Here is a 19,350-nt window from a genome sequence, read left to right on the forward strand (position 1 = left end):
TGCTCCCCCTGCTCCCCCTCCTCCTTGCTCCCTCTCCTCCCCTGTTCCCCCTCCTCTTCCTGTTCCTCATCCTCCCTAAATCAGAGTGGGAGATGGGATGAGGGATGGCACTCAGCAGGCTGCAGCTCACCTGGTCCCGCTCTTTCTCAATCTCCTCCAGCTGTGCCAACACAGTGGCCATGCGGTGCTTATAGAGGTCACAGTCCTTCAGCAGCGTTCGATGTTTGAGCCGCAGATCCTCCATCTCTTGCAGGTACTGCGAGCAGGGCAGGTGGGCCAGGCTCAGAACCACAAGAATCCAGGAACAAGTGCCCACCACTCCAGCGGGATATCCTCAACCATTGTCTTTGTCGAGCCAACCCCCCCCCCATCTTCTCAGCCCCTTGTAGGCACTACAGCCTAGGGCTCTGTGGACTGCTTTAGGGCCCCGGATGCACCAGTGCATTTGCCTGCTATAAACCCCCTCTCCAGGAACGGAAGCCTTGGAGTTGAAGATTTATTTGTTATTTATAAGTATGTGTATATGTGTGTGTTTGGGAGATACATATAAATGCAGATGTCAACAGGCGACAGACAGAGCAGCTAACACTAACCAGCCCCTGGGGGCAACATGACATGGATGCTCAGAACAGAACTTGGGTCCAAACCCAGGGCCTTTTGCTTGCTAGGCAACCACTCTCCCACTGAGCTAAATCCCCAAATCCTGTGGGGGTTTTTGTTTTGTTTTGTTTAATTTTTTTTTTTCCTTTTAGGGAATCTAAGATGTATTTACTGTAGAATCTGCAAAGCCTAAACAGGCCCTCCTGACACACAAGGATTAATCAGTGGGGATGAATGAGGCCAGGGCCTGCTAAAGGCACCAGTGGCCTGCTGGGTATTCCCTCCATGCCTGGCAGTTTCCCCCCACAGCCCTAGACCAGGACCTTTAGTAGACGTTGGTGGATCAGAAGGGGGTGGGGAGGCAGGCGTGGGCCCTACCTTGTCCCGAAGTTCCTCTGCCCACTGTAGCTCGCCCTGCACAGCGTGAAGCTTCTGACACAGCTCCTGCCGGCTGTCTTGTGCCTCCCTCCAGTCATGCTCCAGAATGTCCAGCAGGATGCGTTCCGAGCCTGCGGCTCCTGGCCGGCTCATCTCCTGCAGGATAAAGTGGGAGGCCACCTCAACCCCTGGTGCTCCCACCCCACCTTAGGTGCATGGAGGAAGGGAGACACACATCCCTCAGCTCTCCAAATCAGTCAAGGGTCTGCTATTCCAGGCTTGACACTGGACCTCGGTTTCCCTACGTGGAGAGTGGTGTGGCCCCTCCAGCCCCACTGGAGAAGATGTGCTCGGCTCAGAGAGAGTGGATGAAGGTGTGCTCTGAGCTCAGCCAGGATCGTGGTCATGTACAAACCCCCAGCCCACTCTCATTTCTCCGGCCCCACACCAGAGCACTATTCCCCAAGGCCTATCCCTACCCTTTGGACTACAAGCTTCCAAGGGCCTGACTGTGAATCCAAGACCCAGTTCCTAGGCACACGGCTAACCAAGCACCTCCAACACCACAGAATAAACAATGTTGTTCCCACTTTCTGTGTGGAACAACGGCAAGTCTACACTGCCACAAAACTGAGAGAGATCACCAAGCCGAGTCCTAGAGCCACCCGGACCTAGGGGCTGCCTCAGCCTCTTCAGGGTCAGAGACTCCTTCATAAATTCCAGAAGAGCCAGGAATGGGTAGCACAGGTCTGTAAGCCCAGCACTCAGGAGACTGAGACAGGAGGATCAGGAAGAGTTCAAGGTCAGCCTGGGCTACACACTGAGACTTGTCTCAAAAAAAAAACAAAACAAAACAAAAAAAAAACCAAAAAAACCCACCACCTGCCAGGCGGTGGTGGCCCATGCCTTTAATCCCAGCACTTGGGAAGCAGAGGCAGGTGGATTTCTGAGTTCGAGACCAGCCTGGTCTACAGAGTGAGTTCCAGGACAGCCAGAGCTATACAGAGAAACCCTATCTTGAAAAACCAAAAAGAAGGGCTGGAGAGATGGCTTAGTGGTTAAGAGCACCGACTGTTCTTCCGAAGGTCCTAAGTTCAAATCCCAGCAACCACATGGTGGCTCACAACCATTCTTAATGAGAGATCTGACTTCCTCTTCTGGAGAGTCTGAAGACAACTACATTGTATACATAGAATAAATAAATAAAATCTTTTAAAAAAAAAAAACAAAAACAAAAAAACCACTCACCTAACTCTACCAAGCATGGTGGCTCACACCTGTAACTGTTGCACTCAACAGACAGAGGCAGGAGGATGACCACAAATCTGAAGCCAGTCAAATCTGAAGCCAGTCTGGTCTCCATAACCAGTTCTAGATCAGGTGGGACTAGAATGAGCCCAGGTCAAAGCGACACAATCACACAACAGGAAGAACTAAGGTTGCAGTAGAAGTCAGGGCCCTGGGCTTAATCTCTAATGCCACATTTAAAAAGAGAAACTGGGACTCTTCTTTTTTGTTGTTGTTGGGGTTTATTTTTTGTTTTGCTTTGTATTGTTTTTCGAGACAGGGTTTTTCTGTATAGCCCTGGCTGTCCTGGAACTCACTGTGTAGACCAGGCTGGCCTCGAACTCAGAAATCCAATTGCCTCTGCCTCCCAAGTGCTGGGATTAAAGGTGTGTGCCACGACTGCCCGGCCAGGGACTCTTCTTTCTAAGAAAATGCTCACATACACTCAGGGGTGCAGCTTTATGGGGTTCAGAGACTTCTAGGGGTTGGTTACAGACCCCAGACTGAACCCCCAGGGAGAGCAGAATGCTAAGGATTCTCCACCAAGAGCGCCAGGTAAGAAGAGGCCTGCTGGGCCAGGTCAGCCCTCAGCCTCTGGTATCAGGGCAGTGAGCAGCGGAGGCCCAGCACCAGGGTCCTACCTGCTGAAGACCTTCCTGGAGCTCCTGCAGTGAAGCCGTCAGCCTCTGGTTCTCTGCCCGAAGCTCAGAGAGAAGATCCGCACCATCTGGCTCTCTCTCCTTCTCTTCAGCCCCAGGTGGTGGGCCCCTGGCCCTCCGGAGCAGTGCACACTCTTCCTCCAGTCGGCTGACTTGGAGCTTGAGCTGATCCACCTGAGGCCCAAGACATGGGTCAGCCTGGTGGGACCCATTGGAAACCACTCCAAGGTGTCCCAAGGTTCCTGAGGTTTGCTTGCCTCTGAACAGCCAGGCTGAGCAACTACAGAATAGGGAGGAGGGAGGCAGGCGAAGCCATGCCTATCCCAGGGGTCACCATGAAAAGATGCCCTGCATGCAACACACAGTTTGGCCAATGTCAATGTGAGAGAGGGGGAGGCTACTTGAGTATAGAAAGGAGACAGGGCCTGGACCCCGCCCTGCCTGGACTGAGGGTAGCCTTGAGCTGGGCATGCTTTGGCTGGGCCTCTCTGGGCCTCCTTATCTACACCAGGAGAAAGAAGTGATGGGCCTGAGGATCTCATCCAGCCCAGGAGCCAAGGGTTGCCCCTTCCAGCCCAGCCCCCACCCACCCAGCTCCCAACACCCACAGGAGAGTAGGGGCCCCTTCAGGAAATTCTTCACAAAGGAACTAGGTGCGGTGGCACATGCCCGTAATCTCAACACTTGGGAGGCTGAAGCGGGAGGCTTGCCAACGATTCAAGGCCAGCCTGGGCTAATAGTACACTCCAAATCAGCCTATCTTTAAACAAAGGAAAAAGGAAAGAAAATCCTTATGGAGACGTTTTCTCCAAAAGATTGGCTTGCTGGTTTATGCCAACACCCCCACACCCGGGTTTAGGCTTCGTTTGGTATTCGCCGCTGTACTCTGACACCTTAAACGAGTCCCTCATCTCTTCTCAACCTCAGCTTTATCAGCATAAGCACACACACACACACTCACATACACACACACACACACACACACACACACTCTCAAACACGCACACTCTCACACACACACTCTCAAACATGCACACTCTCACACACACTCACACACACCTCCCAGAGCTGAAGAAGACAAAGACAGGGAGAAACAGGCTGGGAGGCCACAACCAGTGAGACACAGCCATTGTAGGACTTTAAAGAAAGCCCAGAGTCCTGGCCTGTCCCCAGCTCAGTCCGGGAAGCCGGAGCCTGGCTTGGGAGTGGGGTGGGGGTGGGCAGTTGATGACAGCAGTTTGGCCCAAGGATCGACACGCATGATCAGTTTGCAGGAGGACAGTGTTCTTGGCCAGAGATGTTTGCTAAACGCATGTGGGATCTGGGGCGGCCGGTCTGAGGGAAGAGGAGCAACAGGTGCCGGCCATCACTGAGGTCACTATGTGGGGAAGAGCACAATGACCTCTGGGGACATGCTCTAGGAAACCAAGGCCTGGTGTCCTACCGAGTGTCCTGGTCTAGAGAGTGACCACCAGTCCTCCAGGCCCCGGAGCCCAGAACAGCGCACGCATACACACCCTCGTCTGAAGCTCGGTCAGCAGCTCTTCAAATTAACAGTCCACTCCTCCACAAAGACTCAGAAAATCTTGACCCCGGCATTCCTTTTCCCTCACAAAACACGGCTTTGTGACCCAGCAGAGAAAGACAGCTGGTTTCAAAGGCCAGCCTGGCCACACCCTTCACAGCAAACCACAACTGCACACCCAGGATCCTGCCTGACCCTCAGGCCAGCCGGCTTCCCCAGGGAGCTCAGAAGACAAGTCGCCAGGAAACCTGGATGCCTTCAATCCCAGTATACAAACTCCTGAGCTCAAAATTACACTGTTCGCTCCTTAGATTTATGTTGCTCAGAAATAACAGCTCATTAACTTTGCACCCTATAAAACACAGTATTAAATCAGCCACCACAGACACCTGTCCACGGTGGGAGGAAACCAAGCTGTGGAGCCAGGCCCCGCTGGCTGTGCTGAGAACTCCCACCTGCAAGGCCTCTTTAATCTTCAAGACAGGAAAAGCTCCAAGATGCACAGGTGGATGTGGGGGGGTTCTTTATTCCTCTGATCTCACTCTCCACCCTCTAAATGCAAGCGCAGCCACCGAAGCAGCTGGTCCCAACCATGAGCACCGCAGGTGACAAAGGGCCCTTCCTCTGCATATTCTCCAGCCATTCCCAAACTGGCTCCCACCCCAATGACCCGACACACACAGGACATCTCCAGACACATATGCACAGACCCAACTCACAAAGAGGATGCCAGCCCAGCCTGCCACAGCCTCTGGCAGCTCCACCGGGGCAGTGACCATCACACTGCCCTCTCTGAGTAGCAGTCCCCTCAGGAAAAACCTGACAAAGCTCCAGGTCGGTTTCCAGGAAAAGTGGAATTAGCTGAAGAAAGAAAGAAGATCCCATGGTCCCTCAGCAAGGCAGGCATCAAAACCCCTTCAATCCCAGGATGCTAGGAAAGAGCTCTAGACAACTGTACTGTGCCTCAGTTTCCCCCTCCAGCAATGAGAACCACAACCACACCCAACCCCAGTGGGGAAGTAAAAGTGTGTGCAGAGCCAACACCTAGCACTCAGGGGGTACTTCTCAATGTTACCCCATCCTCAGAGTGACCTGTTGTTACTTTAAGGATAAGGAAACCGAAGCACGGAGAGTGACGCCTGGCCCTATGTGACACTGCCCATCAGCAACTGAGAGCAATTGGAGTCCCCACTTAGCACCAAATACAAAGCAGATGTTCAGACGATGGCTGTCCGATCAGTTTCTGACTGCAAACATATCAGCTACACATCAAGTAGGGCCAGCCGCCCCAGCAATCTGGGATCCCCTCCCCAAACACTGAGCCAGCAGCGTGTTCAAACCCAGACAATGGTGCCCCGAGCGCCACAAGCTGTTCACGACCCCTAGTGCCTGGGCCATTACCACCAACACCAAAACCAGGCTTGTCAGGGAACGGTTCCAAATACCAACGTCAGAAGCCACTGTGAACCCACTAGCACAGGAAATCTCCGAGCCAGACAGCTTCTCAGAGCTTGGGGCAACACACGGAGGTTATCAGACATGGCAGAAACTCCATTTAGAGTCCCATGAAGAATGGAGGAGGATGAGGGAGAGACTCTACCCCTCAGCCTTTGAGGGGCTCTCAGTCCTTGAAAGGCAACCTGGGGATCCTCTGGAGAGGAACCAGCGGAAGTTCACTGGCCAGAGATAGGCAGAATGGCATCCCTCAGAAGGCCTGCGTGGGTACCAGGCAGGTGCAAGGCATACCCAGGCTCTGAGACCTTCGACAACCCCTTTACCAGTGTGATCCCCTGTATCTGTTCTGGGGAACGGAACCTGAGCACCATGCATGCGCACTGGTGAGGATGAGATGAGACCAGCTGTGGAATCTGTGCTGGAGAACTGCAACGGCTGGCAGAACGCAGGTGTGGAGCACAGCCTCTGCCAAGCCCTCTGCCTCTGACATTCCCAGCCCGGCCCTCACTGAAAATTCTTACAGCCCGAAGTCTCATCCTCTGGGCACAACTAACATTCAGTGCTTCATAAATCTGCTGTAGGGGCTATCCTGGGCACGGTAGGACACGTGGCAGCATCCTTGGCCTCTGCTTCCTAAACGCTAATGTCATCATCCAAGTTGTGACAATCAAATCTGTTCCTGGGGCTTAAGGGTATGCCTCAGTCAGTTACAGTGCTTGCCTGGTAGGCACAAAGTCCCAGGGTTCCTAGCAGTACCAGACACACCTGTAAGCCCAGCATTTGGAAGGTGGAGGCAGAAGGATCAGAAGTTCGGGGCTATCCTCAGCTACATATTGCACTTATGGCCAACTTGGCATACCTCAGACCCTCTCTCTCTCAAAAAAAAAATAATAATAATAAAGTAAAACTCTTCCCAGAATGGCTGCGTGCTTTGTGGGGGTGTCTCCCTGGGTAGAGAACCCGTTGTAACCCAATGAAACCCGAACACACACGGCAGTCAGGGATTGATCATCAGTCACAACTAGGTGGATGGTGACTCTGAAACATGTATTCATGACCATGTTACCATTTATTGTCCCCCTTCTCCACCCCCAGCTCTGGGGCCTACCGCCAGCTGCAGGTCTCGGCTGCGCAGCACGGCCGAGTTCTTCTCCTCACTGAGCTGAGCCAGGCGCATGGCGATCATGTAATTCTCATCCTTGAGGCGCAGCAGCTCCAGGCTGCCGGCCTCCCAGTCCTCCCGCAGTCGCTGGCAGCGCTCCTGTGCCTGCTGCTGCTCCCGAAGCCGCTGCTCTAGCCCTGCCCGCTCCTCCTCCAGGGCCCGACCCCGGGCCTGCAGTTGTTGTTCTCGATGCAGCTGGCTCTTTCGAGCTTCCCGAAGCCTTCGGACCTCAGTCATCAAGAACTGAGTCAGGCCTTCGGGCCCCTCCTCATCTGCCAGGTCAGGGGGGAGAAAAAGGATATTCAGAAGGGTCAAATAAAATGCAAGGAGATGCTGGGCTACACGGAAAAACTCAAAACCATAATAGCCACCGGGCGGTGGTGGCCCACGCCTTTAATCCCAGCACTTGGGAGGCAGAGGCAGGTGGATCTCTGAGTTCGAGGCCAGCCTGGTCTACAGAGTGAGTTCCAGGACAGCCAGGGCTACACAGAGAAACCCTGTCTCGAAAAACAAAAAAACAAAAACAAAAACAAAAACAAAACCATAATAGCACTGGAGGAAAATTCTGGAAGATATTCTTGCTATTGTTGGACAGGGCAAGACTTCTAAAACAAGGCATAAAATCCGGGAGTTACAAGAGAAAAAAGTGGACAAGTCTGTGTTAAAATAAACTTTAAAAAGTAAAAAAAGCCGGCGGTGGTGGCCCACGCCTTTAATCCCAGCACTTGGGAGGCAGAGGCAGGCAGATTTCTGAGTTTGAGGCCGGCCTGGTCTACAGAGTGAGTTCCAGGACAGCCAGGGCTACACAGAGAAACCCTGTCTCACCCCCCCCCCCAAAAAAAAGAGGGCTGGAGAGACAGCTCAGTGGTTAAGAACACTGACTGCTCTTCCGAAGGTCCTGAGTTCAATTCACATGGTGGCTCACAACCATCTGTAATGGGATCCAATGCCCTCTTCTGGTGTGTCTGAAGACAGCTATAGTGTGTACTCACATACATAAAATAAGTAAATAAATATTTTTTTAAAAAGGAGAATGAAGAGAAGGAGGGGCGGAGGAGGAGGAGGAGGAGGAGGAGGAGGAGGAGGAAGGAAAAAGGCTAGCCAGGCAGCAGTGCCACACACTTTCAAACCCAGCACTCCTGAGGCAGAGGCAGGTGGATCTTTAAATTTGAAGCCAACCTGCTCTACAGAGCAAGTTCCTAGATAGCCAGGGCTACACAGAGAAACCCTGTCTCAAAAATCCAAAACCAAAACAAAACTCTGAAAAGTTTTGTAGTAAAAGAGGTAACAACATCAAGGGACAAGCAAACAACAACAACAACACTATAGGAAAAAACTATAATGGGACTCAAAGCATAAAGACATAAAGACATAAAGAGTTCCTACAAAACCACAAGAAAAACAAACTAAGTACAAACATGAGACAAAAACTAAACACATGTTCCATTCACCAGCAATAACAAGTAATACCAGTAAGTAATGTTTGTTAGCTTCATCTTTATACTACACACTGCATCCACTTGTTTAAACTTCATGACACCCTAAGCAAACACTAGGCTCTCCCTATCTGTTTACCTACTGTTCACTAAGTAGTAAGTTAGGAACTACATCACTTAAGAAGACACAGAGCTGGCTGCGCAGTGGTGACACACACCTTTAACCCCATCACTTGGGAGGCAGGGACAGGCAGATCTCGGAGTTTGAGGCAAGCCTGCTCTATGGAGGGGGTTCTAGTATGGCCATGACTACACAAAGAACTTGTCTCTAAAAACAGAACAAAACAAAACAAAACAAACGGGGGTGGGGGGGGGGGACAGAAGATACAAACCTGAAACATGATTTTCACAGAACTATCTGGCAAAAATGTTTTAAGATCATGCTCTGGATTCATAAAGGATTCACAAAGCAAAGGGGACCCACACACTCTGCTGGGGGGAGCTACACCATAAGACACTTAAAATGTATACATTCCCTGAGAGACTCCACTTCAGAAACTCCCAGCTCAGAGTAGAACAGCACAGAGCTGCCCCCGGAAGGAGAGAATGTCACAAAACCTGAAACGACCTGGTTGTCCACCCTTATTCAGGGGACTCCACCAATGAGTTATGAGACAGGTTCACAAAAACACATTGTAGTATGCTGTCTCTTCAAATGAGATCCTGAGTAACTGCTCGGACAAGGAGCCTGGTCAACTGTCCCAAAAAAACAAAACACACAAGATCTAGATGTGTATCAAAGCTGGCTTGCTTGTCACGCCTCTGCCTCCTGAGTGGTATGACAGACGAACACCACCATCCTGGGCTTAAATTTCTTATTACTTATATTTATTACTTATATTTATTTATTACTTATATTTATTTATTTATCTTATTACATTTATTTATTTATTTATTTGGAGGAGGGAAGCATCCAAGTGGAGCACAGAGGACAACTTTCAGGAGTCGGTTCTCTCCTACCGTGTGGGTCCCGGGAGCTGAACTCAAGTGGCCAAGCTTGCTGGCTCCTGTCTTTATCCACTGAGCCATCTCATTCAGTCTTGAACGTTTACACGAGACCCTAGCCCTACCATTCGTAAAGACGCTTAGGGTGAGAAAGTCATGCTAAGCACCCAGACTCTGAACTCTGGACCCAGCCTACCGTCCACCTCTGGTGGGGCCCTGGATAAACGTCTTCATCTGTCCAGTGGGTATATAGCGAGAACAGGCCCCTAGTACGGTTAGGGTAAAGAAACTTCTGCTCTGGCTCTGGCAGCCAGGCTGGGGCACCCACTGAGATTGCTCACCCAGGATCATGGAGCAGCGTTGGGCAGGTTCCTGTCCAGTGAGCAGCGTGAAGTGCTCTGGGTAGTAGAATTCCAGGGCTTCCAGGAAGGCCTCGAAACCCCTCTTGCCCCGGCAGCGTAAAATGTCTATGAGGCGCCCTGAGGGTAAAGGTTGTGACAGGGGTCAGGATGACAGCTTCCCCCAGTGCCCCTGCTCTCCACCCCCACAATGCTCCAGGGCCTACGTTCCCTAGATTTTTGGGCTGTGACACACACGGGCCTGTCCCAACACATCAGGAAGCAAAGCTTCGTCTGCCCTGGATAGGCACACCAGACCCTCCCCACAGCACCTGCACCGCAGCAGGTCCCCAGCAACCCCTACACGCGCAAAGACATACCCGTGCCCGGGGGCATGGGATGCCTGTGTTTCCCAGGCCAAAATGCTCTCATTGAGACTCCTAGTCAGTCCTGGTTCAAAGACACCCAGTGGGAGAGGAGCCTCTGAGAACTGAACCCAGACTTGAGAAAAACTGATTCTTTAAGGGGTACGTAGTATGTTCCCACACAAATGGGATACAGAGAACCAGAGGGGTCAAAGAGCCCAGTAAAGATCCCACGGGGGTCGCCATCCGCACCGGCAACCACATCCAGCTGTCTGCTCTGGAGTGGGCCTAGAAAGTGAGAGGAAACCCCTGGCGGGGGCGGCGGCAGCGGGCTCACCGGTTCGGTTAGCGCGGCACGGGAAACGGTAGGTGCTGAGCACCTCCTCCTCGTCCTGCTCGTCCAGGACGCGGCACTGGCGCAGATACGGCGTGAGCTTGGCCGGGTTCAGGGCGCGCGTCAGCCGGTGCCGGACGCCCTCGATCCGCTCCCACAGTGCGTCCTCTTCGGCCTCCGACCCCGACCCCGCCCCAGCCTCCTCGTCGGCCTCGCCCGCGTCCGCCCGGCCCTGCATGACCGCGTCCTCCGAACCTGCGGGCGACAGGCACGGTGGGCACGATGGGCACGGTGGGCACGGAGCCGCGGCTACCGCACCCGGGCGTCGCCCGCGGGTCCCGTCTTCCCGGGACCCCACGCTGCTCTGCCTGCACCCTCCCGGGTCCCCGCGAGGTCTCGCCCGCGTCCTCCCGGGCGTCCCGTCAGCGTCCTTTCAGGTCCCCACGCTGCTGTCCCGCCCGTGTCCTCCCCGCTCTCACCACGGGCGCTGCAGCTGCCCTGGGCTCCCGGCTGGGTGCTCGGCCGACGGCTCCGGCGGCGCGACGGGGCGGTGCCCTCGGGATCATTGGCTCCGCCCCCAGCCCCGCGGCCGCCCGGGCCACCCAACATCGCCGGCGCCCGGCCGCGCTCCGGTTGTCCTCCCGGCCGCTCTGCAGGCCAGCCGCGCCTCCCCACCCCACCCCCAACCCCCGCTTCCTGTTTCCCGCCGGCTCTCCGGGCCAGTCCCGGCGGGGTCCGCACGGCCCTCCCACACCTGCCCGGCCCCCGACGGGGCGGGGCCGCCACGCGCGCGCTCACACCCCGCGCGCCACCGCCGCCGCCGCCGCCGCTCACCTTGTCCCAGACCATGAGCGCAACAGCTGCCTGCACCCACCACAAGTTGTACGCCCGGTGCATCTGGCCACCCGGAGCCCTGAATGCGACAAGTGTCCGCTCCACAGGCCAAACACGCCCTGCAGCCAATAGGTCACACCAATTTAGCGGGCTCTGGGCTCGGACCTCATACACAGACCCTCATCATACCCACTTCAACCTGCGTGGTAGGTATATCCACTCTGCTGAAAACCACATACCTGGGCATAATCCATGTCCATCTTTCAGGAAATACCTGTAAAGTGTGGGAAAGGGCCTCAGAAGCCGGCAGAACTTCCACACGTGTCCATCTCCTGGGATAACGGCCTTACAAGTGTTAGACAGAACTTCGACCCGAGATAGACTTCTCACATGCCTCTCCCTCCCCCCTGTGCCCAGGCACTTGAAAGACTCAGATCAGCTCTGAGCCTCTGTGGCTCAGGGTTGGAATCATTGCATCCTGTTCCTAGCTAGGCCTCTTATCTGCGGCTGACCTGGACAAGCGCCCCTCCACAGTCTCAGTGTTCCCGAACACACTGCCAAGAGCTTGCATCTCCCACCAAGCCCAGGACAGCCTGTGTGGGCAGCAGAGAGGAGGGGTCACGGGCACCTTTCCAAAGAAGGGAGTCAGTCCCTGCGGGCGTCCAGAGCGACTGCACCTCTCTTCCTGGGTAAAGTTGGTAACTTTACCAGGGTGCTTGCGTTTCTGAATGGCTGTTCCTTCAGACCACGGCCGAAAAGGTATTTGGGGAAGGTTTTGTGGTTAAACTAGATAACGTTTGAAAAAGCAGCGTCAAAACTCCCCTCTGCCTTGGAGACTAATGCTCACTCCCACAATTAGGTCCTGTAGTCATGTGATAGCAGCTCTCCGGGCACTGGAAAATGGCCTCACTCACGGTGGCGAGAACAGGGTTAAGAGGACATGGAGGATCCGGAAAGATGTGTAGGTCCCCAAACCCACCCATACTTTCCGAATTAGATGCATCACTTGCCCAAGGAAACAAGGTTGACCACAAACCCTGAACAGCCCCTGCAGCAGAGAAACTAGTTTACCTACGCAACCTAGTTCCTTTCCCAGCCTTAAGGAACCAGACTCACGTTGACTTGGTTTTATTTGGAATATCACCCTTTCACCTGCAGAAACAGCCCTGTAAAAAGGATTGAATTCTGGTGCAAACCCATCAGTTTACAAAGGAGGAAGCAGGGGCCCAGAGAGAGCAAGACCTTGCCACACACTGGATCTGCCCTGGCCCCTCTTCCCTCTTCTCCCCAGGCTCAGTGTCCAGGTTCACACTAGGCTCTCTCCCAAGGAGTCCCTCTCCTCTGCTGGCCATGACACCCTGACTCTGGCTCTCACCGGGAGCAGCTCCTCCCTCAAGGAGCAGCTCCACCCTACAGCAGCCCTGTGAATATTTTCACTTGGCCTGGGTAATGGGAAGGAAACCCTGGAAAATGGACCTTTAGTTAATTATTCTCTCATCAGAGGCAAAAACAGAGCCAGGGATCTGGCACTGAAACTAGGAATTAGCTTGTAAGCTGACTGGCTGTGAGGGGCGGTGTCACAGAGTCACAGCAGGTCCCAGAGCTTGCTCCTAGAGAAGCCATAGAGATCCTGAAACACCTCACATGTGCGCACATGGTCACATACATACTCACAAGCACACACTTGGTTTCACAGACACATTTATGTAGACACAGATACATTACTATCCACAGACACACCAACGTGGATACAACGTGGATACAGGGCTACAAACACATCATGCATACTTACACACATGCACGTTTACTCACTCACAGGCACACACATATGCACACACATTTATACGGACACACTCATATGAACACACATGGTTACATGGACACACTCAAAGGCACAAGTACAATTTTACACACATACAGAGACACCTAACAGATACACTCATAGATACACACAGTTATACAGATACACACAGACATAATCTTATACACACAATTACATAGATACCACACTTACATGCACATACATGGTTACAACACAATTGCATTTATACACACACACACACTTGACTCTGTGGGTCTGTGGGTCTGGAGCCTGGTAGCAAGTAGTCAGCATGACACCACATCTCCTTTGTCAACAAATGCCCCTGCTGGTCTACTGTCCCCAGGTGTTCCCAGCATGAGGGCAGATGGATATCATTAAGCATCCCTTCCAATACTGTCTTCTTGTGGCTCTTGCTCCATTATTCTCCCTGTCACCATGCTAAGAAAGCAAGGCAGAGAGACAGAGGTCTTAGTCCCGGTGCCAGCACCTCTGCTACCCCAGATACCTGCCCAGGAGTGCTAGACCTCCCAGGGGCTCCATTTCCCCGTCACCTGTGACAAGAGGTGAGCAGTGTCAGACACACCTAGAGAGGACAGTGGGAGAGCAGGCCTGGTACCCTGGGGACCAATATTGGGCCTTAGCCAGGTCTTCTTTAACAAAGGCCTTCCCCTTGGAGGAATGGCTTAGTGTTAGTGATGGCACAGGAACCTCCATCTTCAAAGTCATTTCTCTTCCAGACTCATCAAGGAACCCATCCCTAGGTCTATCCCCTCTGTGTCCCATCACCTCTAGCTCCTCCACACCCCAGCTCTGAGGTATGGTGTCTTTACCACTGAGTAGCCAGAGGGCTGTTTTGTTGTTGTCAATGCTACTGAGATAAGATCTCTCTAGATTGCACACACTAGCCTCAAATTCTGTGGCTCAAGTAATCCTCCTGCCTCAGCATCCCAAGTAACACTGGGCAATGGTGGAGCATGCCTTTAATCCCAGCACTTGGGAGGCAGAGGCAGGCAGATTTTTGAGTTCAAGGCCAGCTTGGTCTACAGAGTGAGTTCCAGGACAGCCAGGGCTACACAGAGAAACCCTGTCTCGAAAAACAAAACAAAAAAAAACAAAAAAACACCAAGTAGCTGGGACCGCAAACTCATAGTACCCTTGAGAGATCATTGCAAACCAGATTTAACTCAGGTTTAAACCTTCCCAGTTTTCCCACTAAAATGGAAGATGCAAATGGTGAAACCTGTCAGCTGTCAGTGTCCCCCCACTGCCTCCGCTCACACACTGGCCCTGGTCTGTCTCTGTTAGCCTCTTCCATGTCAAGGCCACCTCTAGGCATTTCCATCACCTAGAACGTGTGTCCCTCTGCTCTGAGCCTTTGCCTTCCTTTTGGCTACACGGGGCAGAGATTAAACATCATCTTCTCAAGGGCAGAGACTTTGATCTACCTCTCTATGGCCACTGCTACTTCCTCTGTTCCCCATCTCCCCAGAACAACCCGGCTCACCTGCGAGTAGGAATGGGCTAGAATGTTCCAGATTCAAGGATGAGGCAAGGGACAGAAGGAAGAGGAATTTAGATAGGAGAAGAATTGGGGACAGAGCACAGGCACCAGCAAGGTGTCAACCTTCACTTTTGTTAGGAGTGAAGCTGTGATCAGGGTCTTCCCAGGCCAGCCACAGAGGGTGCAGAGCCTGGAACCTCTTTTTTTTTTCTCCCCACCTCTCAGGGCTGCCTGGGCCCCGCACCTTCCCCTTCCTCTAGGAAGACCTCTGATGGCATCCCAAGAATTTGAGTCTCCTGGAGAGCTGAGAAAGAGACAGACGAACAGATAGGAGGAGGGGTGTGGATGTGTGTGAGGTGGCCCGAGTCCAACCATCACCACCACTCCCCCCCCCCAACCCCGTTGGCCATCCCTAGAAGCTTGGCAGCAGGGAACAGAAATAGTGACTCATTCTAGTTTCATCCAATGAAAGAGATCTGTGCCCACCTGGCCTCGGGTGGGGCAGGAGACCAGCAGTAAGGCTGAGCTGGGAGGGACAAATAAGGGAATGGATTGAAACCAGAGAAAAGAACTAGACAGTTGCGGGAAGACAGGCTACAAAGGCTGGGCTGGCCATCTCTTCCCTAGGCTGTACCACCCAGCTTCCTCAAGGGTCCTGTGTGTGCCTCTTCATCTCCCAAGGTGGTTGGAAGAGATGATGCTTAATGATGCTCAATCCAGCAAACTGCAACAGAGAGGAGCTTGAAGACAGAGGGCAGCCAGTGTAGCATCTCTATGGAGGGTGTGCCCTGCCTACAAGAGAAGGTGGCCAAGAGCGCTTGCCTGGGGCCCAGAATTCCAGAGAAAGGCCCTGGGACTGTCTGGCTGAGTCAGCTGGAAAGGGAGGGGTGGAAGAAGAGATGTGGGGACCTGCCTGTGAGTCACTGCCTCCAGGGGCTGGCAGGGTTCCTGGTGCAGCCTGCCCTACCTGGTATCACGAAGGTCTGGATTTAAATCCCAGCCCCCATCCCACCTCCTTTGTGACCTGGGCTAAACAGTAGACAACAGTGGGTGTATCTGGTAACTCTGAGGTAGTGCTTGGCACGAAGTCAGTGACCATTTATATACCAGCACATATATGTGCACCATGTAGGGTTCCTTAGCTCAGAGCCTCAGATCAGCTACACAAACCACCAGTTGGGGGACTCCTGTCTCTTGCTAAGAACTCACAGGTTTCCTGAGGTTGCGTGCACAGGTGTTTGAGCTGTGCGTGTTTATAGGTGTGTGTCTGTGACCTCATGCATCTCATGCATCTGTACCCTGCCCCGTTGATGCCCTGAAGACCCTGAGAGAAAAGCCCTCCGCCACACCCACTGCTGAAGAAACCCTCACCTCTGCCCAGGGGCATCAGAAAGCCCAGCTGAGGAGCAGGAGGTGACAGGGAAGAGTGGAGTGGGCAGAAGGAAGAGCCAGTGCCGAAGCCTGAGGCCTCACCTAATGCTTCTGAAAGGACCACGCTTCCGGCTTGCTTCAACTTGCACCATCACAAGCCATGGGTCCTCCTTGCCTTCATTCCCCCCACTCCCAATGACTCACAGCATCCCACCAACCGCTACCCCTGGAGATGATGAGTTGAGAGTCACCCCTGCCAGGAAGGCTGGTGAATAAGATCCCCTGGTGTTCATGTCATTTGAAGTTGTGTGACAAAGATGGGTTCAGCAGCTGACCCCGTGCCAAGTCCAGAACCTCTGTCTCAGCAACCTGAATGCAGACCTAGTGCTGCCCCAAGAAAGGAATAGGGCCTCGGGCAGAGCCCCTCTCCCTATCAGGGCCCAGCGTTCACTGCAGCAGGCTCCTGCTAGAAGGAGCCCCCTAGGCTGGAGGAGAGAAGCTGTCAGCGCTCTGTGTGCTCCTGGGCTTTGGGGAGTTCACTTCTCCCTTTTTGAGCTCATCTTCTCCACCTGTTCCTCAAAGCCCCTGGAGCTGCAGCTATAAGCAACAGTGAGCCACCCAGTGCAGGAGCTGGGAACCGAACACGGGCCCTCGGCAATAGCAACAAGCGCTCTTAGCCTGTGAATCATCTCTCCAGCCCCTCCCTTTCACCTTTGTTTTTGTATTGGGCATCAGGGCATGGCTTGTAGACAAAACTGCCCTTAAACTTATTGCAATCCTCCTGCCTCAGCTTCCCAAGTGCCGGGATTACAAGTATGATGCCCAGATTTTGTTTGGTATTTTCCCCCCCTGAATATTTCCAGTCTGAGGCTGATTGACTCTGCAGATTAGAACCCAGAGATAGAATCCACAAACCACAAGAAACTCAAGAAGAAGGAAGACCAAAGTGTGGATACTTCTGCCCTTCTTAGAAGGGGGAACAAAATACCCATGGAAGGAGTTGCAGAGACAAAGTGTAGAGCAGAGCCAGGCGTGGTGACACACGCCTTTAATCCCAGCACTTGGGAGGCAGAGGCAGGATTTCTGAGTTTGAGGCCAGCCTGGTCTACAGAGTGAGCTCCAGGACAGGACAGCCAGGGCTATACAGAGACACCCTAAATGGAGAAAAAAAAGAAAAAGAAAAAAAGGGAGAAAGAGAGAGAGAGAGAGAGAGAGAGAGAGAGAAAGAGAGAGAGAAAGAGAGAGAGAGAGAGAGAGAAGGAAAGAAAGAAAGAAAGAAAGAAAGAAAGAAAGAAAGAAAGAAAGAAAGAGAAAGAAAGAAAGGGAAAGGCAAGAAAAGAAGAAAGAAAAAAAAGAAGAAAAGAACCAGGAGATAGGAAAGTGTGGTGTTGTAACCTCCAAACCTCTGCCTGCTGGGAGCTCTCAGGAAATTGGCAATGCAAATGGCCTGAGGCTTTGCTCATCCACCTAGCTTCCCTACAGAGCCCTCCAGCCAGTCTGACTCTGTCTGCCACCTCCTCCCAACCTCCTCATCTCTGGCTCCCATACACCCCTCCTCAGTTCTCTTTGCACATCTGCTCCTCCACTACCCATTAGAAAGGAGTGAGGGATACTCAATTCTTTCTCCATTTGCACTCCCATCATCATACCACTCGCAAGAAAGCCTGCCAACCCTTTTCTGTGTCCATCTGATACACTCCCCAGAGAACATAAGCCCCTGATGGTAAAGGCGGGGGCCACCTCCCCCATCACTGCTTCCCTGCAGCCGGGCTCAGTACCAGCCACACAGCATGTCTGCAGAGAAGTGGGCTGGATGGGTGAATGTGACAGACTTCTGCTGGCCTCCCGTTGAGCCCAGCTAACCATGTATGAAAAGATGAACAAATGAATGGAGAGTATCATTAAGTCACCAGTGAATGGGATTCTGGAGATCACAGGCGCCTGAGACCTGGGACAATAATAGCTGCCAACATTCCAGAGAGTTCTTGCGGCTGGGACAGTTTGAGTATTTCCCGTAATGTGATCCTTTTAGTCCCCGTGTGAAATATCCACTGTGATTACCTGGACTTCATATACGAGGAATCTGAGGCTGAGTCACGTACCCTGCCCAAGTACCCGACTGGGAAGTGCATAGCCTGAGATTTGAACCTAGTCATGATCTGCCCCTGCCACTGCTGGGCACTGCAAGCCAAAGAAGGCTTCCTGGAGGAGGTGTGGCAACATCTGGCCTGGAAGAATGAGCCGATTGCTGCAACCTGGAGGGGGGCATTTATGCAATGGGGAAGTGGGCACGCTGGTGTGGCTGGCAGGGTGGAGCAGAAAGGACCCTGAGGAAGAAGCCAGCCACCTGGTGTCTCTGTGGAATAACTCTGTGTAGCAGCCCAGCCCAGGATGGAGCAGCCGGAGGCCAGCTGAATGTTCAGAGAGCTCTGGGGTCTGTGTTGGGTAGGATCTGGCAGGATAGCAGAGTCGTATGGGTCATGGGTTGGGACAACTGGGGCTGCTCACCCTGAGGTGCTACTGCTTGGTCTCCATGGCATGATGGCATGAAAGAACCATCAGCTTCCTATATCATGGTTTCAAGAACGTATGTCAGAGACATCCAGAGGAAGCCACCCCTTTTATGATCTACCCGCTTGGAAGTCAGCCAGTGTCACTTCCACAATGTGGGTCACAGCAGTCACAAGGGTGCCTGGGCTTGGGAGAGGGGAAAACAGGGTGCCCGAGGAGTCCTCAACATGTGGCTCGAGATCCCATCGGGGTTGCCTATCAGATATTTACATTACGACTCATAACAGTAGCAACATTACATCTGTGAAGGAGCAAGGAAAATAGTCTCATGGTTGGGTGCCTGGTATCTTCTGCTAGTCAGTGGGTGTGATTCCCTCCCGAAGGGTGCGATTCCCTCCCGAAGGGTGCGATTCCCTCTCGAAGGGTGTGCTTTTGCAGAGCAGACATTCTCATTGCTGTGTAGGATGAGATGTGCTACACAGAGACTCTTAAGAATGCCTCTAATGCACATTTGTTCCTGAGGATAACCTCAGGCCTGCCTGCTGCCTGCCTTCACCAAGGGTAGGACCACAGTGCCACCAAGGCAGATTTACAGTCCCTCTTCCCTTCATCTTTCCTTCCTTCCTCCTTTCCTTCCTCCTTTCCTTCCCCTTCTTTCCCCCTCTCTCTCCTTCTCTCCTCCCTACCTCCCTCCCCTATCTTCTTTCCAACCCCTTCCTTCCCCCCTCCCCACCCCTTCCCCCCCTCCTCCCTCCCTTCCTACTTCC

At 53.0% G+C, this 19,350-nt stretch overlaps 1 protein-coding gene across 2 annotated transcripts in view; it reads right to left on the reverse strand.

Annotated features, from left to right (window-relative positions):
- Card10 (caspase recruitment domain family member 10) overlaps positions 1-11,180 on the reverse strand; it is a 29,460-nt gene extending 18,280 nt beyond the window's left edge. For both annotated transcript variants that reach the window (XM_031348832.1, XM_031348821.1), the window contains exons 1-7: positions 11,024-11,180; positions 10,548-10,799; positions 9,849-9,986; positions 7,013-7,338; positions 2,907-3,098; positions 979-1,134; positions 131-256 (exon numbers count right to left, since the gene is read on the reverse strand). In XM_031348832.1, coding sequence (XP_031204692.1) covers positions 131-256; positions 979-1,134; positions 2,907-3,098; positions 7,013-7,338; positions 9,849-9,986; positions 10,548-10,799; positions 11,024-11,153 — 1,320 coding nt within the window. In that variant the 5' untranslated portion in view covers positions 11,154-11,180. The remainder of the gene's footprint in view (positions 1-130; positions 257-978; positions 1,135-2,906; positions 3,099-7,012; positions 7,339-9,848; positions 9,987-10,547; positions 10,800-11,023) is intronic.
- Between the last annotated feature and the right edge of the window lie 8,170 nt (positions 11,181-19,350).

Source organism: Mastomys coucha, unplaced genomic scaffold (assembly GCF_008632895.1).
Source record: "Mastomys coucha isolate ucsf_1 unplaced genomic scaffold, UCSF_Mcou_1 pScaffold11, whole genome shotgun sequence".
Lineage (NCBI taxonomy): Eukaryota > Metazoa > Chordata > Mammalia > Rodentia > Muridae > Mastomys > Mastomys coucha.